Raw genomic sequence first — 26397 nt, 5'->3', positions numbered from 1 at the left:
ATCCGCCTCCTTCGCTCCTTAGTTACACTCGAGAACTCTTCGTCTCCAAGCCTGACGCTTGTCAGGCACTGCCCTAGGGAGAAACTGCACCGTTTCTCTTTGAATCTGTGGAAAATCGACTGCCGGGATTTGCATCACTAGAGAACCAAAAGGATGTGAGTGATTACTGGGCGTGCTGTCCCCGAAATGAGTAGAACCTTCGGTTTGCCAGTGCGGTGCGGGCATTGTAACCTGGGAGGGGGCTTGCGAATTCCCAGTTATTGCCCTTTGCAGATCTAGATCTAGTGGAAGTGGAGGTGGTGGAGATAGAGCTATTGGCTCATGATCTCCATGTTGATACTGAGGCTGGATTTGAGCACAATCTGATGATGATAATGGGGTTGTGATCTTCGAAGGCGACTTTAATTTCGGTGCCTGATCAGTTGAAAGGCAACCGTTGGTCCCAAGGTGTTTAGTTTGACGATATGGCAATGTCGCACTGGCAGGGCGGTGGGGGATGAAGCTTTCATCATGTTTGTTGACTTTGTTATGCTTTTCCACCAGGTTGGGGTGGGATGCTCTTTGCTTTATGTCGCCGGAGGGCAAACCCTGGAGCGGTGGCTTACTGAATCTCTTTATAAGCATGATAGATATGAGAAGAGAAATAGCGATTAGGATGGATAGGTGTGGTGGAATGGCGGGAAGCTCCGGCGTGCGCTGCGCCTTGTTCGTTGGTGCCATGGCAGGTGAGTTAAGGATATGTTTTTGCGCAATGAAAATATAAATAGACTGGGTTTTGATCAAGAAGCACAATGTCGCCTTATCTTCTTGTTCGGTACATGGCGTGAAGCTAAGTGATGGTGGGATGATGTGTTTGGAAAGGGGCGGAGAAAGGCGGAGAATGTTACAGTTGCTCGTGGCGGAATGATCAGAACAAATCTATGAAGTTGCGGATTGAGTGTAACTAGTGTCTGGATAATATCGCAGTTATATACTTCGTATCGATCTTTCAATTAAGAGGGAAATGCTCAAGATATGCTGCAAAAAAGTTCGCCGCATCGGGGTTACACCCCCCAGCCAGCCAGCCAGCCAGCCAGCCAGCCAGCCAGCCAGCCAACAACACCATCACCGACTGTCTACGGGCATTTCTGGGTAAATTTTGCAGTCCGCCCCCGAGATAACTAGTTAATCAACAAAAGGAAAAAGAAACAAAAACTCCGGATAATCACAGAAACTTTGAAGTTCTCATCCTCCCCATTCCTCCCAACCTGTAGCTTAGATTCGCTTGGCGGAAGGGTAGTTAACTCCAAAGGGCGGCGGCTTTTCGTCTAAGAGTTCTGATCTAGTTAACTACTCCAGGGTCAGCTCAGCGTAACCGACGCCATCAACTCATCGAGGGCAACCAAAGCCCCATTATGCCAATGGAAGACGGCTTTCATGCCAACCAACAACTCCACCGGCCTTCTCCAGCTGCCATAGTCTGATAGTTTCAGAGTGCATAATAGAGACTGGTTATTGAGCCCATTGGACACCCAGTAACTGTGAAGGAATTCCTGATCACAGCTTCTACGGTTTATTTTAACAGGGTTTTGCGCATTTGAAGACAAAATAAAAAGCAGGGTTCCTGATTTTCTTTTTCCCTTTTTCCTGGGAAGCTGTCAGCTGGCCCAAAAGAACGGAAGAAAGGTAGTTATTCCACCCCCTAGTATGGGCAATGCAGGAACATGTCAAGAGATGAGATGTTCATTCAAACTGGCAACCGGCAAGGAAAGATGAAGAAATCCAGATTCGTCTCGAGGAGAGATGACCTTTACGGTCTTTGCCCTGGAGCTTGACACCACGCTAGAAGACTAATTTTACGTAGTTTTCAGCTCAGCCAGGATTGTTCCCCCCAGATCCTTCACGCTGTGAGGGCTGAGAGATCTGAGGAGGCCGCTAACTGCACTAGCTTGCCAATCCTGGTCGAGATCTTGAAGTTCTGGGTAGCCTTGTTTGTGAAGGATTCGATGTATGGATGGCCTGTTCAAACTGGACCCATCCCATCCTTCGAGCCCCTGGTCAGGCGATCTCCATTTGCACAGCTCCAGATTTCCCACGTTTGTTAGCTGCAGAGCGGTCCTAACCTAACATACGGATATAGGGTTTCGATAAAGCCCATAGAAGGAGAGGATCGGTTGAATTTCCGATCTTCAGCTGATCATCTCAGAGCCGCAATATCGGTTCATATGGGGGGCATGGCTGCATTTTGCTCCAGCCGGACATGTGGATGTTGCTGGTGTTTGAAGTGAAAAGTTCGCCAGAAACGTACATCATTTAACCATGTGGCAGAACAGTGAGTGGGTTTGACGACATCATGCGGAGAGAAAGGCTTTGACGAAAGAGAAGAAGATCAACTGTTCTTGCAACTTGAACAGGGCGTTTGCACCACCACCACCACCACCACGACGCAAACGTCCTCGTCGTAATATGTCAGACATCACCGTCTTTGGTGATGCGAAAGGGCTTAATTGATCGTCGTCGCCTTCGATTTTACTATCTTGGAGATTCCTCAACAACTTGTGAGGTTTCGACATTCCTCTTTTGTCGATCAAGCTTGCTCCGTAACGGGTGTTGATTTTGACGCGTCCAAAACCTCACTAACTGATCTACCTGCTGTTTTGCTTTCCTCTTTGAGGCTACTCTTCTCGATAGTTACGGAATTTGCTTCTCCAAACTTGGATAATGTTGCAACCTCTGATGATATTTTACTTGAGCATTGAGGATGATGTCTTTCTTCCCTTTTCATCTTCTTGGGATGCAAGAGATATCCGCTATGAAGATTTCTAATATTTCTACCCCCCCGTCACCGTTGCCCCCGTTTAATCACCAGCACCTCCTTTTGACAATAGCATAAACCATTCGTCGAGATGACGGCGCCTTCGAAGAGCTAGCCAAATATACAACAGCAACCACAGGGGTCTGCGGTGCTAAGAATTTAAGGCCGTAAGACATTCTCGTTTCGTGACCAGCCCCCTTTTGACTGACCATTTGTTGATAGGAAAGGGGCCTCAAAGGTGTGCAAAAGGCACGACCACGAGGAGTTCCCCGCCGGAGTGCATGCCTAAAAGAGATATATCATCGTCAGGGGAAAACTGTATTGGACTGCAGAACCGCCGACCAAGGCCACCTTTGCGCATATCCCAAGAAACAGGTATGTTCTATTTGTCCTGCTCTGCTGCGAAACTAACTTCAAGGGCCAAGTTTCTACAAAGCCGTCCGACTCTCTTCAACCTGACTCTCGAAAACAGAAGCGACCACTAGAAGCTGAGGACTCGCTCTGCCTTCCAGCCGAATCTTTCCAAAAGCGACCGCGAACATCTCTTGCATGCCCCGCTGATGTGAGGTTGCTCGTGGGGGGTACTCCCGCTCAGTGGGGTACAGAATACAAAGGTAAGATTAACTTAATCGACTGATGGAGTAAGGGAGGTGCCTGGCCGACAGAATACTTTGAACAGGGGCATGACATGAGTCAACTACTTGCGAGAAAGAAGTGGACATCTTCACTTTGTCGCAGACAAACGGAATCTACTCTCACCAGCTCTACTACCCCCAGCGACCAGAAACCAAGGGAGGAAAAGAGCGCTCAATACAAGAACCCACGCTATGAGATCGTGCTAGAAACTAAAGGCAGCTATATGAGTGAATCAAAGAAGGGTATCACAGAACTCAGCGAAAGTTGTTACTTAACTTTACTCAATGCCGCACAAAAGATTCCTGAAGACTTATTGTTCTGTGACGATCTGTTCAAATCAACCTGCGAGAAGGTGCGACGGCGAAATGAGGCCATTGTTATCCAAGATATCACTCGATTGATTGTCCCCTCTGCGGAAAATCTAGCTATATATGGTGCGACGCATCTCGATCATCTGATCGAAAGCGTCAATGAAGGCTGGGTTAATTCAATCCCCGTTACCAAACTCGACCGCAGCCCGATTATTCAGTGGGATTTAAAAGAGACGCATTCACAGATGGCCAGCTGCTGAGGCTTCGGGATTTTGTTGGTGAGCTGACTGACTGAACTTTATGGCGACATACTACCTATACTTCTTATTCTTAACATGTGAAGTTACGTGTGGTGCAGCGTCACTTGACATCGCAGATCGACAGAATGCCCACAGCGCCACTATTGCAGTGAGAGCTACCGTTGAGCTATTCAAGCTCGTGAAGCGTGAAAGAGAGGTCGACAGAGAGATACTCACCTTCTCAATCTCGCATGACCACACAGCGGTGAGGATCTGTGGTCACTATGCTGTTCTCGATGGTGAGAAGACGAATTTTTACCGCCACCCAATCCATCAAGTTCGATTTCACTGCTCTGGATGGCAAAGAGAAATGGACGGCATACAAGTTCACAAGGAATGTTCATGATATATGGATGCCAACTCATTTTATTTTAAAAGATTATGCTCAGCGATTGACCAGATCCCCCCTGATTTGGATTTTGAGATTTCACAGTCAGAACTTCAAGTACTCCCAACAACTCCCAACAATCCAACGTCGAGTCGGTGCTCATAATCAACGATGATGACACAGCCAACCAAGTCAGCTGGGCTATATTGACTCCACAGAGGTTACACCAACCACTTCTTACAATGAACGAACTCAAGTATTCAAAAAACAAAGAAAGTAGCAGGAGAACCCGGTAAGCCTCCGGTCACTCTCCTCTCATTAGACAGGTTCGCACAACATTGAGCGATGGACGTACTGATGCTAGGACGTGCGGCCGAGGCACATCGGTCAACACCGCAAATATCAACATTTGTATAATTGCCTTCATCGCGAATCCTCCATGATCGTTTGGCCGTTTGGGGGGTTTGATTAGTAGACAGCTCAGTGGAATAAAAACTGGTATGCAGGCGTTTGTCTTTGAACCCTGACTAGAAAAACAGATAAGGCAGAAATTGTTCTTTTGATACGGATTAAATGAGCAAAGTGGTCCCATTGAACGATATGCGTTGTTTTCACCAGCTCCACTGCAAGGTTTAAGCTAGACAGCTTCCTAAAGTTGCCTGTAGTTGGTGGTTGTGGGTTATTTCAGGCACAGTTAGTTTTACTTTTTGATTTCGATTTTTCTTTTTTTGACGTCGTGTCCTCTTCAGAAAAGGGGAAGGAATGATAATTATCATCATCATCATCATCAAGGCCACCGTAAATCTGCTGCAACAATTTTACATGGAAAAGCCAGAAGGTGAAGAAATAGGTCAAAAAAAACCTGGAAGGGTCCTATTCTAAATCACACCGTGCGGAAGATGGATTCTGTGCTAGGACATCTGCGTACTCGATGAACCGCCTGAATTCAAGCGCCGAACGTTTCAGTACAGAATAGTTGGCCCTTAACTGGTGTTATTTGAGCGAAGAATCCGCTAACATGGCTTTTGAGATTATTGCTCTGGTCCCAGTCCCATGGGGTATATGATATTCTCAGCTTGTTAAATGTTGTTACTATTGCTTCGATAGACCTTGAAATTATTTAAGCCTTATGAGAGCAATGTTCAAACTAGACACATAGAAATAAACAGGGATGCATTAAACAATTAGGATAAACAGTATGATAAGAAAGCAGGTTTCAAAATCGCCAGACAGGATATTCACTTGTGATAACCACTGTTGTTCTTGCAACTCTGCTCAGCTCGTTAATATCGGTGAATTTCACCCAGCTTTTATAGCCACTGATCGTTCGCTTCAACCCCATGCTACACTATGGTTTGAGTTCTGCCAAATTACGTACAAAAATCAATATTCTAATATTCTAACATGAGTGTGACTAGCAATTTCCGAATTTTTCGGAAGAATTTCAGCAAAAATAAACAATAGCTATTAGTTTGTTGGCGTTTTTGGTGGATAGCCCTTGTTTGACAGGGAGCCATGAAAGGGAACCAAGGTACGCTGTTCCGCGAGCACTGTTCAAAATTTTGAGCTGGCGTTCTCCTGTTTGATTTCCTGTCGTGCTTGGTCCTGAAGGAGTCTCCTTAGGATCTTCCCGGAGGGGTTTTTGGGTATATCATCAACAAATACAACTCCGCCCGTGATCCGCTTGAAGGGCGCAACTTTTCGCCTTACATAGTTGGCGATAGCCTCTGCAGTGACAGTCTGCCCTGGTTTGAGGACTACATAGGCTCGAGGGCATTCTTCGTTGTTTCTTTGTCAAAGAAGCCTAGTTAGTGTCTGAATCAAAGCGTATTGGGGCCGAAAGCACCGAGTTAGGACTTACTTGATCACTCCGATGACTGCGGCATCTGCAATTGTAGGATGCTCCAGGAGAAGACCTTCTAGTTCCGCTGGGGCAACTTGGTTGCCTTTTACTTTGATAAGTTCCTAAAACAATAGTTAGAGAGAACGTTTCATCTTAAACGTAATGTTGACAGCCCTTTACGTGCCTTTTTTCGATCAACAATATAGAACTTTCCTGAGTCATCCACGTATCCAATGTCTCCTGTTTTCAGCCAACGGTCTTCTGTTAGTGTCTCCTTTGTTGCTTCTGGTTTGTTCCAATAGCCCTTCATTATATTCGGGCCCCTGACCCAGATTTCCCCTCGTTGGTTCCGTCCAAGCTCAGTGATCCCATCATCTGCTATGATCTTTGCTTCGCAATTGGGATTTAATTCCCCGACGGATGAGCTAGTACCGGGATGGTTGGGATCCCATCCAAGTAGCGACAACGTAGTCCTGACTAGGTTGTTAGATTCTGAGACGCTAAAATATTATGAGTGGACAAGGGTCATACTCTGTCATTCCCCATCCTTGTCTGACATAAAGCTTCCCGGGCGGGAACAAAGCTTCAACCTCCTCCGAGATTTCTCTCCCCAACGAAGCGGCTCCACACCCGATGAATTCTACGCTGCTTAGATCATATTTCTTGACAGCTGGATGCTTCGCGAAAGCAACAGCAATTGGCGGCACAAATGTCAAATCTGTAATGCGGAACTTCTGCACTGCATCCAACATCTGAATGAAGTCAAATCTTTTCATGATGTAAACGGGAATTCCTCGCATCAAGGATGAAGCTATGAAAATATTCTGCGCCATGGCATGATACATGGGGAGGAAACATAGCCAGCGAGCAGATTTATCCCTCCTTTCCCAGTCGTTCCGTAAGTAAGCGGCGTGGTTGAACTGAAGTAGGTTGGCAACATAGTTCTTATGGGTTATCTGCACTCCTTTTGGAACCCCAGAAGTCCCGGAACTATAATTAAGGGCGAGTGTCCGATCTGTTTCCTGAGGAGTTGATAGAGTGTCCCAAGCAAATCTACTTCCCTCTTCCGGTGAGGCAAAAATCTCTCCCCAATACCGACAACCTTTGAACCCCTCACCCTTCCCATCAAACACAGCACCATTGAACACGAATATATTGTCTCTACCCATACCAATCAACTCCGCGGCGGCAATTCCGACGTCCAAACTCCCATCCGCACACAGAAAATATTTTGCTCCGGAGTCTTTCAGTTGGTACCCTAGTTCTCGTGGGGTGTATGTTGGGTTCGCGCCAGTGAAGATTCCGCCTGCCATAACGATGCCCATGAAAGCCACGGGGAAGAACAAGTCATTGCCAGAGAATAGAAGCACACGATCTCCGGTCTGCAGACCCAACTTTCTGAGACCTGCGGCAAAGCGCTGGCACCATAGACGGTATTCATGTGTGATGAAGAAGTGAGTGTCCGGTCGTTCGGCATCCGAGAAACATCGTCTCGTCTGAGATAGGGGATGCGTGGGAGACTTGAATACAACAGTGGGTAGCGATGCCTCGGGAATTTGAATGGTCCATCGAGACTTTAACGTCGGCATAATGTTTGCGAGCTGAAAGGAGCGATAATGCAATAGTGTCTTGACGAAGTGGAAATTACAGCAGAAGATCTCTTTGAATAAAGAACACAGCAAGTCCGAACGCTGGGGAGCAGTAATATTTTGAGAAGATGTCATGACACTCAACCTAAACCTCGACAGGAAGCAGAATGATATGCACCATGTGCACTTTCGCGTAGCAACTAACAATTAGCTAGGCCGGACTAGTATCGAAACAATGCATCTAGAGTTTCTTGTCCCGAGGTAGTTAAAAACCTAACCTCTAAAGACAAGCACCAGAATTTGTTGTAACGTAGATACCACTGTGCTAGCCGAAGTTCCGTGCCGAGATTCAGTGGACACTTTCTAGAAGGTCGTCATGATCCAACGCTTAGCTGGAATCCAAATCAAACCTGATTTAGCTAAGAGACGCCGGCAATACCTTTCAAAAGCTGATATCAGGAAACTCTAACGGAAGTTGTTGCCCATGCAAAGTTAGGGCGCATGCAAAGCTAGGGTAGGGTATCTGATAAAAAGGTAGAATAAAAAAGATAAAAAACAAAAACTATTTATTTTAACACTGGTGTTTATTGAAGTCGACTGGTTAAAAGGTGTATCTTTGGTTGTAAAATTGTACGCATTTGTACCTCCCACAAACGGTTTCCATCCTTTATAAGATGCTGAAAAATACTTATTGAAAGCATAATCTTTCTAAACGCCTTCTCCATCAGTTAGACACATCACTGTTGTCTGGAGCTCTTTGACAATTTTCTCTTCTAGCTGAGACTGACAGCCGTCGGTGCGATCTACAGGCTCTCGCCGGGACATTGCAAGCTCCTTTTCATTTGTGGCAACTATACGGGAACGAAGAATGGATCGTTTTTCAAAAAGCGATTCGATATCGTCTTTCACTTGCGCCCTGTCCCACTTCAGTTCCTGAATATTTTGGGAATCCACGCCGGCTCCTGCCCCCGCATCCCGGAATTTCCTGATAATTAGGGATATAAGGGCTAACGAGCACGCCTCTGTAGCCATACCAAGAGAAAGTCGCTTCACATGCTGACTCGATGGTAACTGGCTATTAGCAAGCGGTGACTGACTAGTCGGGAAAGCTCCTGATGTTGTGGTGGGTTGGCTGAAGGAAAATGATCTGGAGGCTCGACGTAACTGCCCTTCGAACTGGTTGAGAAAGGCTGCTATCTCTGGAGCGGCTCTACCAACGCTGTAGAGCAGGTTGAGGCAAAGGGGAAGAAATCCTAAATTCCAGATTGCGAATAATCTGGGTATCGGGTCCAATGGACCACATCCTTGTGGCTGACGTAGAACATCCGTGAGACGGAATGTCGACAGTTTCACCAAAACCCCATCTGCCGCCATCTGCTCTGCCATCAGAGGAATGCAGGAAAGTTCCAGAAGAAACAAGATGCTGAGCTCGCCGTAGACCGGGTCTCCCTCAACTGTTAGCTGATAAGACCAAGAAAATAATGTTGCTGCATATCGTGGGGTGTCGTTATCAGCAAGATGGAAAGAGACCTGTTCGTAAATACGATCCGCGTCTTTAACTCTTAGAGCGGTTTGTAAAATTGCTGTTAACACAGCAAAATCTTTCGGGGAGCACCTTTGCGGTTCATCGTGCAAATATGTTGTAAAGGATTTAAACCCCTGGGCAACTACAACATTTATAATCTCTAGGACAAGAACCAAATCTGATGAAATCTCGGGCTTTTTGCTGATTGCTTCGGGTGTCGATCGAGAGGGACCCGCAACATGGAATTGCAAAGCGAGAAAGAGAATGTTCAGCATTAACCCGTAGTATTCGGTGTCATTGTTAAGTAGAGCACTCTCGTATGATGGATTTCGGAAGCGCGTGGCATCCCATGCGATTCTCAACAACTCAAAGACTTCAGCACCTCTGGAGCCAACGTCGTTAAGCCGTTGAAGAAGTGCCAAGGCAAACTCAGCACGGATTTGCTGAACTCTGAAGAAAATGTTTTCATCTGGTACTGTCTGTGAGTTTGAAACGAGGCAGTGGCGAACAACCCGTGCCATCGATTTCTGAATTTCACGATCCGTCATAAAATCTGCACAGTGTTCTATAGCAAGAAATTTCCAACTTTGAAGAAGACTCTATGACTGATTAGAATATTAGTGTCTAAGATAGGGGAATTGAGGTATCTTACCATTTGGGCTTCAACTAGGGACAGGTTTAGATTCGCCCGTTTGACCTCCTCTACAAATCCTTGACGGCGGGTCCCATTCCAAGCAAAATCGTACCCGAAAAACGTAGTGCCCAAGTCGACATCATAAAAATAGTTCTCGCCAAGCTCTGGACGTACGAGCATAGTGCGCTTCATATTACCAGCTGTAGTAACAGGGTACTTCATTTCGAAATTCTTTCTGAGGTTTGAGTGCAGAGAAGCATTGTATCCGTCCACCCTGACTCCATTGTTCGAATACCAGGAGATCAAGGGTATCATCGTTTTGATGAAAGATATATCTAGTGATGCTTTCGCAGTATGCAGGTGGACTGCACAAATATCCGCGACTAGCGCGGCAATTTTTGTATTGAGGCACTGATCCAGGGTAGAGCACTTGCGCAAATCTAAGCCAGCCACGAAATGCACGATTTTTGGGAAGAATTGTGAATGATTTTTAATCTGTGGTGTGGCCCATATCCAATGCTCCTGCGCCTTTGCAACAAAATCTAATGCGACTATCGCTACCCGTGCCGGAATTGAGTCGATCTTCGTTAATAAATCGAGAGACATTCCCAAAAAAGGTTGCCCAGTAATAGTTGCAGATTTATCTTTCTCGCTCTTTTTTAATGAATCTCTGGCAGACGAGCCTGTAAGAAAGAAAATAGCAAGCCATTGCTGGCGTTTGCTAATTATGGTGGAAAGAAGGTCCCATATTGAAACATAGAGCAAAGGGTCCCTGAAAGGGCGATCGAATTTCGAGAGACAGTCAAGAAAGTGGCAGGCTGATTTGGCCCCTAAGTGTCCAAGGAGTGAAGGCGGTTCAATATCAGGGTCTAGAGCTGCATATGTTATTAGGAGTTCGATGAGAGAAATGACAGGAAGTTTGTAGGCAAAAGACAGAGCATATAGCCTAATCAATACGGGGGATGCTTTGAATAATTGAGTTTCCAGCATCGACATAGGAGATCCGACAAGTTTTCCAACTTGAATCAATCGTTCTGATAGTTTTAGAGCTGACTGGATGTGCCTTGTATGGAGCAGAAGGTTTGGAAGGTTGCTCGTCGAATTAGGGCTCTGAAGACTGGTAAGAACAGTACGGAGGAGCGGATTAAACGATAGTTCTTCGACTGTTGTTGGTCGAAGAACTTTCAAGATATATTTTGCCGAACTTGAGAATACACCCACTAACTTGGAGTCGAGGTCTAAAGTGTCATCGACCGCATATATGGAATAGAGGATTTTTTCAATAGCGAGGGAAATGGAGGTGTTCATTTTAAGTTTTTGGGAGATATTATTGTATCTCCAGGTTGCGTTGCTATTGTAAGCTTCAACCATTACCCGTACCAATGCCAATAAGAAGTTGCGCATGATATAGGGCGGGATACCGGCACTGAACTCAGCCACATGGCTAGACTTGGCAGAAACACGCCCTGCTGTGCGACGAACAGCGGAATGTGTGATTACATCATCAACGAGAAGATCAAATGTTTGAATAGCAGTGTGAAGAAGACTAAAGTCCCCAGAGCTTGCCTCAATTGAAGAGACAATATTAACAAGGGTCCCACCTTTCCCGTCTGAGCCAATAAAGCTGCTTCGAGAGAGGAATGGCCATACTCGGCCAGGAATAACCGATATAAGAGCGTTAATAAACTGTAGACAGGATATAATCGGTTGAAGGCTGCGGTTGGAAGAGCCTTTTCTGCTGATGACGTTTTGCAAATTTTGCTCGAAGATGTCAAAAACCACAGAAATGATATCTCCTTGGCGATCGAGCCCGTCACTGGCCATTTCAAGAATTCTTTTAGCTCCTGACTCAGAATTATTCCGTTTTGAAATGGTCTGCGTAGATGTGACCAAGTCCGCAAATAGGCCAATTATTTCCGCGAGCTCCTCGTCTTCTGGTTCGTGTCCGGATCCTCGACTGTTAGTTGCTTGCTCTAGCCATATGCCGAGAAAGCCAAGACAGTTATATTGATGATACCACATAATCACCGCCGGTTTTGACTCATTGACGACCTGGCCGATAGTTTCCTGTGGAACAACACAAGTCTCAGCAAAAACCAACGCATTAGAACTCGATTCATATTCAGCCATGTTTTTGGACATGGCAGTTTCCTGCATCGGTAGGGGCTGGATTAGGCCAACGAAATTGGCATTTTCATCTTCCCGGATTGGTTGGTACCCCTGGAAGCCAGGAAAGACGACCTGTGTATATGTTTCCATGTTCTCTAGTTCCTGCACAACAAAAAGTAGGCCATCATCGTTAACAATATTGGAGCCTGAAAGCACGCGGCATATTTTAATAAAATTAATGGCCTCATAGGGAAAACGAGATTTCGCGACTCGGAAAATTCGATCAACGAGGACTGGGTCCTGTATAAACATTGCCCTAGGATCGCAACCATCACCTGAGTCTGAACTGGAAACCTGATTGCAATCATCCGTTGAACCGGAGATAATACACAGGACTGACGATAACACTTCAGGAATATAGTCCAGTTGTTCGACGCTCGCGCGAATCAGATCCAAAAGTTCCACTCTTATCCAACGACTTATCAGCCCACCATCCCCAGGACCAGAGAGTGGTCTGATATTGTCGATAAGGGCAACGATGAAGTCAAAAAGATGACATTTATCAACCGAACTTGTGACTAAAAATTTCACAAAATCTTCGTCAAAGGCTGGGTTGCGTGCCTTTTCAAAAATATCCTCGAAAGTAGATTGCTCTACAAGCCGTGATGGAGATGACGATGGAGCATTGCTATTGAAGGAGTCCACGGCATGCTGGGCTTGCTGAAGTTCACGTTCCTCCTTGGTAGCAAGGGCAATTTCTCTCACCGAAAACATAACGACCGCGAAAGAGAAAATCATCGGGGCAGCGCTCACACAGGAGGCATTGGCAGCTTTCAAACATATTTCGTTAATTTCGCCGATATTATCGCGAGACATAAAAAAAGGTGTATTGTAACCCTGAAGATCGGGAACTGCGGACAAGGGATCCACTTTTTCAAAATATGAGGTTGACGCTCGTATTTTGACAAAGGATAGCGTCACTATTGCAATGAGCGCCTGGAGAGGAGCGATAATTACTTCTTGCTCCTCCGTGGTCTGTAAAACAGCTTGTTAGATACGAAGCGAACGAGATAACAGGCGCGAAACTTACCGGACAGAGCATATCAAGGAATTCATATTTAGCCATTAAACGGAGCCAAGAGAGGAGCAGTTCTGCAGATGGAATGGTCTTCGACAATTGAAGTTGCAAAACCAGGAACTGAAGAACTTGACTAAGCTCCTCGAGCACGTTCGTTTGCCAAACCAACTCGATTTCCACATTAGGTTCATCGGGAAGAAGCCATCCACTTCCTGCTTCTAAGTTACCGATTCGGGTCCGGACCGCTTCAATACATTGTTTTACGGAAACGGCGTCAAGCCCCTTCCCAGATTGGAGTCCAAATATTGATTTTGCCAACTCCTCCAACATAGATTGCACCCGTCCGTCTTGAGGCTGTTTGACAACCGGGTCATGGTAGCTAGGTACTCTTCCACGTAAAGCCACGCATAAGAGGCGTTGGGAAACTTTGAGGATATGCTGCTTTTCAGACAAATATAGCTGGAATAACTTGAACTGCCTCAGTGCCTCAGCTGAAAAACCAATGGGTTCAAGGATTTGGTCTCCCTTATATTTCAAAATCTCGGCAGCCTGCGCTCCTCTTGTAGAATGAGACAAGTTACCAGTCCCAATGGCCTCTTGAAGGCTTGCAATTTCCTCCTCGGAAAATTGGCTCAAGAGCTGATCACTGGGTCGATTCTGACGTTCGTAAATGACTATTCTAAGCGCAGTTAACTCGTCGATCTGCGTGCGCTTGCTTAACCACCCTGCATCGCGTTTTATTTCATCTACATCCCAAGGGCTGTGGGAAGTTGTCGATATATGAATGGCCGCTGTCTTGGACTGGAACTCGGATTTAGATTGTTCGGTCGGAGAAGAGAACGGACAGAAAGGATTGGATAGAATGTGTATGCTTTCCGGACAAGACAAAAATTTGTATAGACTGTCGGACCTGTCTATATCTCTTGTCGCATTTGCCAGTTGTAGAAAAGCCGATTTCCAAGATCTAACAGGAATTGGAGTCAGTATTTTCTCCGGTCATTAGTTGGGATGCAACGCAGACACATACATGAGCTGGACGTCCCCAGAGAAGCATTCGTCCAGGGACGGAAAATACGCCTCCGACAGTGAGGCCATATGTTCCTCAACTATATCATGGCGCGTTCCTGGGAGCGTTGTGGATAGATATTGCTCTTGTCGCGCGTCAGAAGGAGTCAAATATCTCAACAACCGAAGCTTTTACCTATCAAGGGAAGTTTTGCGCTTGGAGGTCAACAAAAAAGCCAAGCTCTGCATCGGGTTTAGTGCCCTATAATTCTGTCGGAGTCGGATAAACTATGTCCGAGGACAAAGTTTCAAAATTTCCGATTGGTACTCAACTAGATTTACCCAAACAAGATCCCTCGTTATAACGATTTAAATCTTGGAAGCTATTCAATTCGTTATATAGAGGAATTGGCTATAGAGGTTGAGCATTTAAAGTTACTCCCGAATATCCTCCTGCTGCTGATTTGCAAGCTTCCGTGCTTCTAACCCCATTCTTAATAATTAAGCTGTTGAATTAGACTCTGATGCTCCTCATACAAGTGAAGCCTTTTTACCAAATCCAAAAGCCTTCGAAGCCGTAATCCATGGAAGGGTTTCTGCATTCATATCCTCATCCTCATCACTCCCGTCATCAGAGTCTAATTATGCAATAATACATTGTTGGTAGCACTTCTGCTTCAAAAAACAATGGACTGTCTGATCAAGATGATCATAACATGAAGAAAGGATCTCAAGAGACGGAGGATATGTGATCTTTTGATTGTATAGCCTCTCAAACTGATGTCTTAAGGCCTTGTTGCTGAGGATGGGATTTTGCAATTTATGAAAGTGTAGAGCCATCTTTTGATTGGCTGATATTGCGGTTCTGCGTGGCATTTTGACTCGATATAATGAATTTCACTGTATAGAGATTTAATGAATTTTTGTACATTATATGGAGGTTCGTTATAGCGAGAGTTTACAGGTATGTTGTAGGTTGGTTAGCTGGTGGTAGTCGAGGCGTGCGTTGAAGTGATCAAGTTAGTTAATAACCAACTCGTGTGGATGAAATCTTGGATAACTCGCTTATCGCAACAGAGTGGGGCCAAGCCGTTATTCGTTCCCTTGCCCCGGAAGCCTGATTTATGTTATATCACGTGACAGAGGGTATGTCAGCTCCTTCGTTTATTTACAGATCACCCCATCCCAAACATTACACTACAGACTGCAGATGACACGAAGGGCCGACAGTGTCCTCATCTCTCAATTCATCGTTTAATTTTCAACACCCCTGTCCACAATGACCGCCAATGCCAGCACCTTGATCGACCACTCGCCGAGCAACCCGATAAAAGCTCAAGCCCGCGAGAATGCTTCCAATTTGATATTGATTGATAACTACGATTCTTTCACATGGAACATATATCAGTATCTCGTTCTGGAGGGGGCGAGTGTGACAGTATTCAGAAATGACGAGATTACGCTAGAAGACCTTATTGCAAAGAATCCGACCCAACTCGTGATCAGCCCTGGACCTGGCCACCCTGATTCAGACTCTGGAATTAGCAAAGAAGCAATCCGACATTTTGCTGGGAAAATACCTATATTTGGTATTTGTATGGGTCTTCAATGCATGATATCTGGGTTTGGTGGGAAAGTCGATGTTACCGGGGAGATTCTGCACGGAAAGACTTCCGCATTACAGCATGACTCGAAGGGCGTTTATGCCACACTCCCACCATCCCTACAGGTTACAAGATACCATTCATTGGCAGGGGTAGAGCCAACTGTCCCTGACTCTTTCGAAATCACTTCGTGGACTGAATTTGAAAAAGGAGGCGGTCGGAAGATTATTATGGGGGTCAGGCATAAAGAGTATACTGTGGAGGGGGTTCAGTTTCACCCGGAGAGCATTTTAACCGAGCATGGACGGGCTATGTTCAGGAGCTTTTTGAACTTCCGTGGCGGCACATGGAAAGAAAGCAGCAGTCTTGCCTCTCAGCCGCTCGACTGTTCTATGGCTCCCAATGGGGATGTAAAACCGACTAAGAAGGAATCAATTTTGCAGAAGATTTATGCACATCGCGAAATTGCCGTTAACCAACAAATGGAAATTCCCTCTCAACGACCAGAAGACCTGCAAGCTGCCTACGACCTTGGAATATCTCCTCCCCAAATTTCATTTCCTGATAGGCTCAAGCAGACTCCTTTTTCGTTGTCACTAATGGCTGAAATAAAGAGGGCTTCTCCTTCCAAGGGTCTCATTTCGTTCTCCACATGTGCCCCTGCTCAAGCGAGAAAGTATGCCATGGCTGGAGCAAGTGTTATATCTGTCCTTACCGAACCGGAATGGTTTAAAGGAAGTATCGAGGATCTCCGGGCTGTCCGCCAAAGTCTTGAAGGTATCCCGAATAGACCCGCCGTTTTGCGAAAAGATTTCATTTTCAATGAATACCAGATCTTAGAAGCTCGGCTAGCTGGTGCGGATACAGTTTTGCTCATTGTCAAAATGCTCAACACTAACGTTCTGCAACGGCTTTACAAATACTCTCAAAAGCTTGGCATGGAGCCTCTCGTCGAAGTGAATACTGCTGAAGAAATGAAGATCGCAGTTAGTCTGGGTGCCCAGGTGATTGGTGTAAACAATCGCGATTTGACTAGTTTTGAGGTTGACCTGGGTACCACGAGCCGGCTAATGGATCTGGTACCTGATTCAACGATCGTCTGTGCACTCAGCGGCATATCAAGGCCAGGCGATGTTAAGACCTATAGTTCTGAGGGCATTAAGGCTATCCTTGTTGGTGAAGCGTTAATGCAAGCTGAAAACACAAACCTTTTTGTGTCTCAACTCTTAGGAGGTGGTGTAGCTCCGGCCGTGCCAAACACTAAATCCCTATTAGTCAAAATATGTGGGACTCGGACACCAGAGGCCGCACGCACGGCGATCGAATCAGGAGCTGATCTAATCGGTATCATTTTGGTAAAAGGACGTTCGAGAACTGTCTCAGACGATGTTGCACTGGAGATATCCAAAGTGGTCAAATCAACGCCTCGTCAAACATTCTCTGCAGGTGAAACGCAGGAACTTATAGATGAACCTCCTGTCAGATACTTTGATTATTCGTCACAGTTGCTTCGTCACCCTGATCGCGCCTTGCTGGTGGGCGTGTTTATGAATCAGCCGCTGTCGTATATTATTTCTCAACAACAAAAGCTTGGCCTTGATGTGGTCCAGCTCCATGGGTCCGAGCCGATTGAGTGGGCTAGCCTAATACCTGTCCCCGTCATTAAGAAGTTCTCTCCGGCAGAACCTGGACTTTCTCGACCTGGCTACCATTGTCTTCCCCTATTGGATTCTGGCATAGGAGGTTCGGGTGAGAAGCTAGATATGTCAGCTGTACAAGACACCCTTGGAAAAAGTGACAACGTTCGAGTCATACTTGCAGGTGGTTTTGATCACTCCAATATTGCCGAAACACTCCAACAGCTCGGTCGATATGTCGAGAATGCCGTTGGAGTTGACGTTAGTAGCGGGGTTGAAACCAACGGATCACAGGATTTGGAAAAGATAAAAGCTTTTGTGAAAGCTGCTAAAAGTTTTGGGACTCAATATTGATCCTACTCTAATATTAATTTGTTTTCATTTTAAATTGAATCTCAATGTCTAGACACACACACACACACACACACACACAAAAACAAAAAAGCCCCGAATGGAAACTCAAATTTCGTTTTCTTAGATTTGTGATTTCCTTGGTCTTTCACAAAGTAACGTTGAGATTTTCAGCATTAAATAACTGATTGTGGTCATCCGCTCAATTGCCCATGATGCATCCTCTATTCATATAGTTAAGCAAGGTGACCACTTCTGCACAACTTATGTGTATGGCTTTGAGGAGCTTCACACCGCTCTCTTTTTCGCAGCTTTGGATCATTTTTTTCCCCATTTTATCTCTTGACATTTTGAACCAGGTATATTTTAAGAACTTACCTAGGTAGAGTGGATTGTTGGGGCACTTAGCTGTCTTGAGCTCGTTGTGCTAGAATTTCGCGTCTTTTTTGGTTGTGTATCTTTTTAATATGTCTGGATATATCCTTAATATCGACCTTCCTTCGTCTCACCATCTTTCCCCTGAGTTTCAATGTGTGACAGCATTTTCAGGAGATTTCTCTAATTAATTGTGCTTCGAAAATGATTAACCTTTGTGATTCTTCCCTAGGTATAGTGCGAGTGCGACAATTTGGTGGGCCAACGGATAAGGAGATAGAGATATCCCCAAAACCCTGCGCCGTCGCACTGCAACGATGCATGCCCTTCCTTTCCTTTGTTTTTCTTCTGCATATGGCTTAGTTACTAATACGAATCCCCCTTGCTGAGCTCCCATTAGATTTCAACCGACCGGTAAGAACAAGATGATGGAGTAGAAGGTTGTATTCTGGAAGTTATCTACAGGTGCTACGTGGATATATATTATGACCATGACTGCGCGAGCATGACTACGCAAAGGAAGCTTGGCCTGCCCGGGAGGGAATCCGACTCAAGACCAGTTTTGAAAGTAGCAGGACGTAACTGTTAGAACTATTACGTTTTCTGAGGTGTGCACTGACCCCGTTTTATATCCGAAGCCAAGTACGAAATCACCAAGAAATATTGGACATGCGCCTTGGAATGCCCCCCCCCTCCAAAAAAAAAAAAAAAAAAAAAAAAAAAAAAAAAAAAGAGAGAGAGAGAGAGAGAAAATTGCTCGGAATTCCTATACCATTACCCAGAAATCACAGCAAGCTCTGAAATTGCGCCGAGGAAAATTTCAGTGCGCCATATCCATGCAAAATCCTTTTAACACAATTCTATGCCCAGTGTTCCTCGGCAGCACAACAATCACAAATAATCCTTCTTCCTACTTGTCCTCGTATATTGACTCAGTGCCCATTCAAGCTCGCCACCGGAATCTTTCTCCAATGTCCCTCCCCGAATTTGGAATAGTTTCATCGTCATTCGCGGTCCAACTTCAGCTAATTCAACAGACTGGTATCCCGTCTTAACGAACACGTGATGCCGTACTTCTATACTATCCTCTATGTTTTCGAAAGTGACAACTCTGCTTCCAAGTTTCCCATTGACTTCGCGTGGGGGAAAAATATGCTTCAGAATTTTGACGACACGGGCACCCAGTTTAGTAGTAAACCCTTCAAAAATTAGATGAGGGTAGCTTTCTGAAACGGTTCCACGTGCGGAGTTGGGAATATCTGCTCGTAACATGACATTGTGTAAAGAGAAGCTGGCCGTTGGGCCATGGGGGAGGTGAGATATGGTTATAGCTGTGGGTGTACCACGATGCTCATGCAGTACGATCATATCGGAGAGAGCGGATGCCTTGGCGCTTGCTAGAAGATCGGGGATGACTAGGTTTCCTCGATTTATCCGTATTGACGTTGGAATGAGTAATCGCATCTCCTTCGCAAACGTGCTGAGCCGTGCGGAAGGGGAGCGAGAGGTTGTAATAAGAGGACGAGGATCAACGATGCCAGAGGTGAGAACATATTCGTCGTCGAGGTCAAGAAGGTCGGAATCTTTGGAGTTGGCGTCTCCCAGTTTCGAAGATGATGGAAGAGATTCGTCGTATTTGAAGTCCTCGCGCAGCGTCTTGTCATTAGCTACGGACGGATCTAGTGGTTTTCCGGACGCGAGAGAAGCCCTTAGCTTTGCGCGCTTCTCCGCTATCGAAGCATCGCGGAGAAGCAGAGCTTTTCGGTAGAGGTAATCTCTGCGCTCACGAGCTTGGCGACGCTGCGGGTTCTGTAAGCACATTTTCACTAAATGATCATATTTGGGGAGGGGAATATCCTACAATCATTGTGGCCAGAACCTAGGTCTGTCGTTTAATGTCTCGTGAATGCTACTGCTGGTGACGTTGATATCTTTATTTTTAAATTTATATTTTAGACTTTTTCACGATCAGCCGAGTGCATTTGTAGTCCGTTGGGCCTGCCGTAGCAATATATCTTGGATCATCTATCACAAACGTTTTGATTTATCTGCTTCTTACTCCGTACAATTCACCGTCATCGGGGACCATCTCTCCCGTTGCTCAAGTAGCGATTGCATCTATTTCGCCGTTTGAGTACCTGTGTGGCTTACGTCTTTGACTGGGGAAAGTTAGTGGCGGGGTCTCTATTTCGCCTTCGGGCTATTTCTTCGTGAGCTCCCCTCAAACGGTTATGTCATGACTCTCACCACAAGTTGAATTTGCAACTTTTCCAAATGCTCCCAAAAGACTCTATCGAAAACCAAATATTCAAAACTTCTGATGCTAACTTCTTAAGATTTTTCTCTTTGGTAGTGATAGTACTGTCTCTCTTGTTTTGATTCCTTTGTAGGACAAGTTTCACCAGCACTCCAAAACTAGATTCATCATTCATCTTCACAAACTGCCAATCCTAGATAAACTAGCGAAATTGTTGATATACAGTTCATGATGGAGGCATTCACTCACATGGAGAGCCATCTGGTTTCGGACTCTGCTTCTACTATCAATGCTGGCGACGACGCATCTGCAGTTGACGTAGAGGAGAGCATCTTAAGCATGGCTGCCGGGTCTCGAAGACGGCGACATGACGATGAAGATGGGATATCAGATGACTTTGAAGATGACGATTTGGAAAGCATGGTTAGCGTCCCAGTGGAAGGAATCAGGAAGACGCCTGCTGCTAAACAGGAAGAAGAAAAGGAGTTACCCTCTCACTCCTGCGCGTAAGTTTTGAGATAACTGTCCCGTGGATGGATGTATCAGCGGCATAACGGTTTCTAGCTGTGGCATACTGATTTTGAGTTCTCTCATTTTATTAGGTACTGTGGAATTCATAACCCGAGTAGCGTTGTGAAATGTTTAACATGCACCAAGTGGTTTTGCAGCGCCCGTGGCAACACATCGTCCTCACATATCGTCAATCACCTGGTCAGAGCAAGACACAAGGAAGTCCAACTACACCCCGAATCATCACTAGGTGATACAATTCTCGAGTGCTATAATTGTGGAACGAAAAATGTCTTCCTACTTGGCTTTATTCCGGCAAAATCCGACACCGTTGTGGTGCTGCTCTGCCGACAACCGTGCGCTGCGATGCCATCTTCAAAAGATATGAATTGGGATACTTCTCGCTGGCAACCACTCATCGAAGACCGCTCGTTTCTTCCTTGGCTTGTAAGCTCTCCGACTGACCAAGAGCAACTTCGGGCACGGCATTTGACGCCTCAAATGATTGCGAAGCTGGAGGAGATGTGGAAAGACAATGCCGCAGCTACTGTTGAAGATCTAGAGAAGGCAACAGGTGTTGACGATGAGCCTGCTCCAGTCCTTCTTCGTTATGATGATGCATACCAGTATCAGAATGTGTTTGGTCCCCTTGTAAAGATTGAAGCCGACTATGACCGCAAATTGAAAGAGGCCCAGTCCCAAGATGGTTTGGTTGTACGTTGGGATCTGGGGTTGAACAACAAGCATCTCGCAAGCTTCGTTCTCCCGAAACTGGAACTTGGAGATGTGAAGTTAGCCGTTGGCGATGAAATGCGTCTCAAATATACGGGAGAGTTACGCCCTAAATGGGACGGCGTTGGATATGTCATAAAAATACCCAACAATCAGTCTGACGAGGTCACTATTGAGTTGCGAACCAAAGGCGACCACAAATCCGTTCCCACAGATTGCACGCATAATTTTACTGCTGATTATGTCTGGAAGGCCACTTCCTTTGATCGAATGCAACTAGCTATGAAGACATTTGCTGTTGATGAGATGAGTGTTTCGGGCTACATTTTCCACCGGCTTTTAGGGAATGAGGTCGCTGCGGGGCCTATGAGGACCCAGATGCCCAAAAAGTTTAGTGTTCCAGGCCTTCCCGACCTTAATAGCAGCCAAACCAATGCTGTTAAAAGCGTTCTCCAGAAGCCCTTGAGTTTGATTCAAGGCCCTCCTGGCACCGGTAAAACTGTCACGTCTGCTAATATTATCTACCATCTGGCAAAAATAAATGGAGGGCAAGTTTTGGTCTGCGCTCCCTCTAACGTTGCAGTCGACCAACTTTGCGAGCGGATTCACAAGACCGGCTTGAAGACTGTCCGTGTCACTGCAAAGTCACGAGAGGATGTTGAATCTCCTGTTGGCTTCCTTTCCCTCCACGAACAGGTTCATAACAACGACAGTAATATCGAACTTGTTAAACTAAATCAGCTGAAGGCCGAATTGGGAGAGTTGTCTAGCCAGGACGAGAAAAAATACAAGCAACTTGTTCGTGCAGCGGAGAGAGAGATTTTGAGCAATGCGGATGTTATTTGCTGCACTTGCGTTGGTGCTGGCGATCCGCGCCTTGCAAAATTCAAATTCCGAACCGTACTCATAGACGAGTCTACTCAATCGGCGGAACCTGAGTGCATGATTCCCCTTGTGTTAGGCTGCAAGCAAGTTGTGCTTGTTGGTGACCATCAGCAACTTGGGCCTGTCATCATGAACAAAAAGGCGGCCAAGGCAGGGCTCAACCAATCTTTGTTCGAACGTTTGGTCATTCTGGGATGTGCACCGATTCGACTCAACGTACAGTATCGTATGCATCCATGTCTCTCTGAGTTTCCGTCAAACATGTTCTACGACGGCTCCTTGCAAAATGGTGTCACTGAATCCGAACGCCTTTTGAAGGATGTTGACTTTCCCTGGCCTGTCGCCCATAATCCTATGATGTTCTGGTCCAACCTAGGAAATGAAGAAATTTCTGCATCTGGAACGTCCTACCTCAATCGTACCGAAGCCGCCAATGTGGAGAAAATTGTCACAAGATTTTTCAAGGCTGGTGTGAAGCCATCCAGTATTGGTATCATCACCCCGTACGAAGGACAGCGTAGTTACGTTGTCAGCTCGATGCAGGCTACCGGTACTTTTAAGAAGGAGCTTTATAAAGAAATCGAGGTTGCATCCGTTGATGCCTTCCAAGGCCGAGAGAAGGATTACATCGTGCTCTCCTGTGTTAGGTCCAATGACCATCAGGGCATTGGATTTTTGAGTGATCCACGTCGACTTAATGTTGCGCTTACGCGTGCGAAGTATGGATTGGTGATCCTGGGCAACCCGAAGGTTTTATCAAAGCATCCTCTGTGGAACTACTTGCTGCTACATTTCAAAGAAAAGAATTGTCTGGTAGAAGGGCCTCTATCAAACTTGCAGGTGTCTCTTGTCCAGTTCAGCCGCCCGAAGCAGGCTTACCGCGGACCGCAGCGCTTCCAGGTGGCATATAACCACGCCTCCAATATGGCTAGTGGTATGGTCAATGGTAGGAATGGTCATCGCAATGACTACCACGATACCGGATCTGTGGCCAGCTATATTCCAGATGATGTCTCTTCCGTCCACTCCTCTGCTCTCGGAGGGGTTGCTATTCCATCCGGATATCCTCACATGTTCCGGAACTTTGCCGACCCGTGGCCACAGCTTCCAGGCCATCGTCGTGCTAACGGATCCAGGGGGAAAGCTGCGCCAAGTGTAACTGGCGAATCTGTCGCAGCCACCGAGTCCGACGTCACGGGAAGTGTCATTGGGCAAGGAGGCGTTAGCCTCTCCGGTCTAACCATTCACGATATGCACAAGCAGCCAAGCATGAGCCAGTCTGACCGCTTGAAACGCTACGTCGAATCTGGCGGTCGCGCAGAGCCATACAAACCTGGACCCAGTGACAACGGCAGTATCTTTGGTGGAAGTTCGGCGAGCATTCGTGCCCCCCGCGGCACACGTGGCCATCCAACCGACGATGATGACGCACGTAGCGTTTCGACGGCCTTTGCAAGTCAGATCGGCGGAAACTATGACTGAGATTATACGGGACCCAATGTGCTTATACGCAAAATTTTACACACCTGTTAGAGAAGTGAACATACCCTTCTCGCATTGCCGTGGCGAAAATACTTTATGTAATACCCGAACAAGATTTTTTCAAGGCCGTGGTTCTCTCGTCGCCTGTTGCTTGGTCGCAACGTATTCGGGGGCTACCTTCTGGCACGATGCCCAATTCCGATGTGGCTCTTCGTCCTTTACGGTCAACCTTAATCTTCATGTCTGAGTTAAGCTGTTACTCGCAACATTTCTGTCATCCACACAGGTGACGTTGTGGCCAGGTGATGAACAATCTCGTGGTTGTGGTCGTTTGTGTAGCAATGGCAACCTTGCTCCAGATTGGGAGAGTCGCTTACGCTATGCAGTGTGGAGGTAAAAAGGGGGCTGGATGCCCAAAGAGGTTTGTTGACCCACGGCTTCTGTGGGTGCGAACCCTGTTATGGGGCGGTTGTATACAGTCATAATCCAGGTAAAGCTGGCGGGTGTACTTTGCGATAGGGGTGTCTTATAAGAGAGCATCATTGAAGCCGACATCTATACATGTGAAACAATTTGAAATATGAGGCGAAAAACAAAAAAGTGTCATTTTCTATCCCATGTGTTGTTATTATTTCTAAGTTGATCAAAAGATAGCTGTTTCAAAAATTAATACTCTTTTTCTGAATTTCGAGGTATTTCAGTAACCGTGCCACGCGCACTCACTACCTCCCATTAGTGAGGAGTGCTCCCCGCTATAAAGGAAATATCATTATAATTGAAATATTCTAGGGTCACCAATCTTCAAAAATTAATTAATGGTCAACACCATGCCTATCTATAATATAAAGATTATCTATATACTCATTAAAGCATGTAGAATCTTCAGTAGATTGAGATCCATTAATAACATCATGTTGTTATTGGTTGACATTAGATTTGAGAACTTTGATCTCAACTGACTGTAGGGCTCTATTCCTCTCTTTTATCAATTCCTTATGATGCTTGATCTTGTGATTAACATCCTTAATAGTGAGGACACCCTCTACCTGCACCTGTCTGCAGCTGTTTTTGACAATCTGGTGTCTATTCATCACATAATGAGCAGATAACTTGTTAGGGAGTGAATGCGAGCTGCATGAGAAAGAATCTCTCTGCATTGCTAATGGCTATATAATGAAATACTAAGATTGGTGAGGGAAAAAGGTGTCAGGGTCTGCCCTGATTATAACGTATCAACGTGATCACGTGATTGAATGTAAACAATTAACATGATCACGTGATTGGATTCATGTGACTGGATCATATCAATCCACTAGGCTACATATGGGGCATGATCACGTGATGAAGATAAACCTAGCCTCGGCGCCGAGCCTAACATAACTCATTCTCTTAGTGTGTATTTAATTCTGTTTATATCAGACTCTCCTTGAAGATTTTATTCAATCACTAAGTTAGATCAGGTGTCAGAGTGTTTTTCATCTCTTGTATGATTTTATCTGCTGTCTAAATTTAATGATATAATTTTACAACTATATTTAGAGATATCAACTGAGAAGATATAATAAAAAGTTAAATCTTAGAAAATGAAATAAAACTGAAACATTCTTCACTATCACTGTCATTAACAAGCAGCTCTGAGTTATCATCTATATTATGTTGCCTCAGGCATTGACGAATTACTTCTTATTTAATTGAATAAATTTTATAATCAGTAAGTTCAGCTTTGATGATAGTAGATTTGAAGACTTAATAATAAATACTCTTTAAATTAGCAAGAAACTATTTCTTATTATATTATTTATATTTATATCAAGTAGCCTTATTAGCTGCTTTTATATGATAATGCTTTTATTGCTGAAAAGACACATTATCAAAAGATTGCAATAGATAACTTGTATGAAATGAAAATTCAAATACAATGATGTTATGAAAGTTGCAATATTGGAGAAACTTTTTGATAAGATGAGATTCATGATTATCAAGCAGTAATTGTTAGGCTCAGCGCCCGATTGAGCCTGAACGAGGGAACCCGGCGCCATAACCCTCATCATGTGACCATGCAGGTTATTATAGGCCCCTTTCATCCCATCAAGCTTAGTATTTCGTTATATAGCAGTTAGCAACGCAGAGAGTTCCTTATGCAGCTCGCATTCGCGCCCTAACAGTAATAGTCAATGACTGCTAATCTGGCATTTTTTAGTAGCAGTATTAAAAAATTTTATCCATTCAAATTCAATCTCATCATTAGTGAAGCTGGTCTCAAATACAGTGATGACATAATGTAACGTAATCCACCACCCAACGCCCGTTTACACCCAACGCCCGCCATTTCGCCATCACTATGATGAAATATTTTCAATGTTATTTCAACAACGCAATTAGATTTTAAGATGATATATTATAGGATGAAAAT

General features: G+C 45.3%; 10 protein-coding genes across 10 annotated transcripts; 4 read left to right on the top strand and 6 right to left on the bottom strand.

The window, feature by feature from the left end:
* Positions 1-18: 18 nt before the first annotated feature.
* Positions 19-720, bottom strand: PADG_07279 (uncharacterized protein; the record flags this gene model as incomplete). The annotated part of the gene is made up of 1 exon (XM_010764499.1): positions 19-720. One exon carries the CDS (start codon positions 718-720, stop codon positions 19-21), a length of 702 nt encoding a protein of 233 aa, XP_010762801.1.
* A 1572-nt stretch (positions 721-2292) lies between these two features.
* Positions 2293-2552, bottom strand: PADG_12272 (uncharacterized protein; the record flags this gene model as incomplete). The annotated part of the gene is made up of 2 exons (XM_010764614.1): positions 2293-2347; positions 2374-2552. The coding sequence occupies 2 exons, from the start codon at positions 2550-2552 to the stop codon at positions 2293-2295; spliced, it is 234 nt and encodes a 77-aa protein (XP_010762916.1).
* A 523-nt stretch (positions 2553-3075) lies between these two features.
* On the top strand, positions 3076-4001 carry PADG_12271 (uncharacterized protein; the record flags this gene model as incomplete). Its single annotated transcript, XM_010764613.1, has 3 exons — positions 3076-3169; positions 3220-3356; positions 3441-4001. 3 exons carry the CDS (start codon positions 3076-3078, stop codon positions 3999-4001), a joined length of 792 nt encoding a protein of 263 aa, XP_010762915.1.
* Positions 4002-4041: 40 nt separating this feature from the next.
* Positions 4042-4811, top strand: PADG_12270 (uncharacterized protein; the record flags this gene model as incomplete). Its single annotated transcript, XM_010764612.1, has 3 exons — positions 4042-4279; positions 4474-4624; positions 4691-4811. The coding sequence occupies 3 exons, from the start codon at positions 4042-4044 to the stop codon at positions 4809-4811; spliced, it is 510 nt and encodes a 169-aa protein (XP_010762914.1).
* Positions 4812-5922: 1111 nt separating this feature from the next.
* Positions 5923-7800, bottom strand: PADG_07276 (uncharacterized protein; the record flags this gene model as incomplete). Its single annotated transcript, XM_010764355.1, has 4 exons — positions 5923-6157; positions 6230-6333; positions 6411-6684; positions 6743-7800. 4 exons carry the CDS (start codon positions 7798-7800, stop codon positions 5923-5925), a joined length of 1671 nt encoding a protein of 556 aa, XP_010762657.1.
* A 708-nt stretch (positions 7801-8508) lies between these two features.
* Positions 8509-14241, bottom strand: PADG_07275 (uncharacterized protein; the record flags this gene model as incomplete). The annotated part of the gene is made up of 4 exons (XM_010764498.1): positions 8509-9924; positions 9978-13103; positions 13159-14110; positions 14174-14241. The coding sequence occupies 4 exons, from the start codon at positions 14239-14241 to the stop codon at positions 8509-8511; spliced, it is 5562 nt and encodes a 1853-aa protein (XP_010762800.1).
* A 441-nt stretch (positions 14242-14682) lies between these two features.
* On the bottom strand, positions 14683-15027 carry PADG_12269 (uncharacterized protein; the record flags this gene model as incomplete). The annotated part of the gene is made up of 2 exons (XM_010764611.1): positions 14683-14789; positions 14868-15027. 2 exons carry the CDS (start codon positions 15025-15027, stop codon positions 14683-14685), a joined length of 267 nt encoding a protein of 88 aa, XP_010762913.1.
* Positions 15028-15430: 403 nt separating this feature from the next.
* Positions 15431-17746, top strand: PADG_07274 (bifunctional anthranilate synthase/indole-3-glycerol-phosphate synthase; the record flags this gene model as incomplete). Its single annotated transcript, XM_010764497.1, has 1 exon — positions 15431-17746. One exon carries the CDS (start codon positions 15431-15433, stop codon positions 17744-17746), a length of 2316 nt encoding a protein of 771 aa, XP_010762799.1.
* A 1263-nt stretch (positions 17747-19009) lies between these two features.
* On the bottom strand, positions 19010-19939 carry PADG_07273 (snoRNA-binding rRNA-processing protein IMP4; the record flags this gene model as incomplete). Its single annotated transcript, XM_010764496.1, has 1 exon — positions 19010-19939. The coding sequence occupies one exon, from the start codon at positions 19937-19939 to the stop codon at positions 19010-19012; it is 930 nt and encodes a 309-aa protein (XP_010762798.1).
* Positions 19940-20606: 667 nt separating this feature from the next.
* PADG_07272 (uncharacterized protein) lies at positions 20607-23984 on the top strand (the record flags this gene model as incomplete). Its single annotated transcript, XM_010764354.1, has 2 exons — positions 20607-20881; positions 20978-23984. The coding sequence occupies 2 exons, from the start codon at positions 20607-20609 to the stop codon at positions 23982-23984; spliced, it is 3282 nt and encodes a 1093-aa protein (XP_010762656.1).
* Positions 23985-26397: the final 2413 nt, after the last annotated feature.

The sequence above is a fragment of the Paracoccidioides brasiliensis genome (assembly GCF_000150735.1).
Source record: "Paracoccidioides brasiliensis Pb18 unplaced genomic scaffold supercont2.11, whole genome shotgun sequence".
In the NCBI taxonomy this organism is placed as follows: Eukaryota; Fungi; Ascomycota; class Eurotiomycetes; order Onygenales; family Ajellomycetaceae; genus Paracoccidioides; species Paracoccidioides brasiliensis.
The sequence above is the reverse complement of the archived record's forward strand: the minus strand, read 5'-3'. Positions and strand labels throughout refer to the sequence as shown.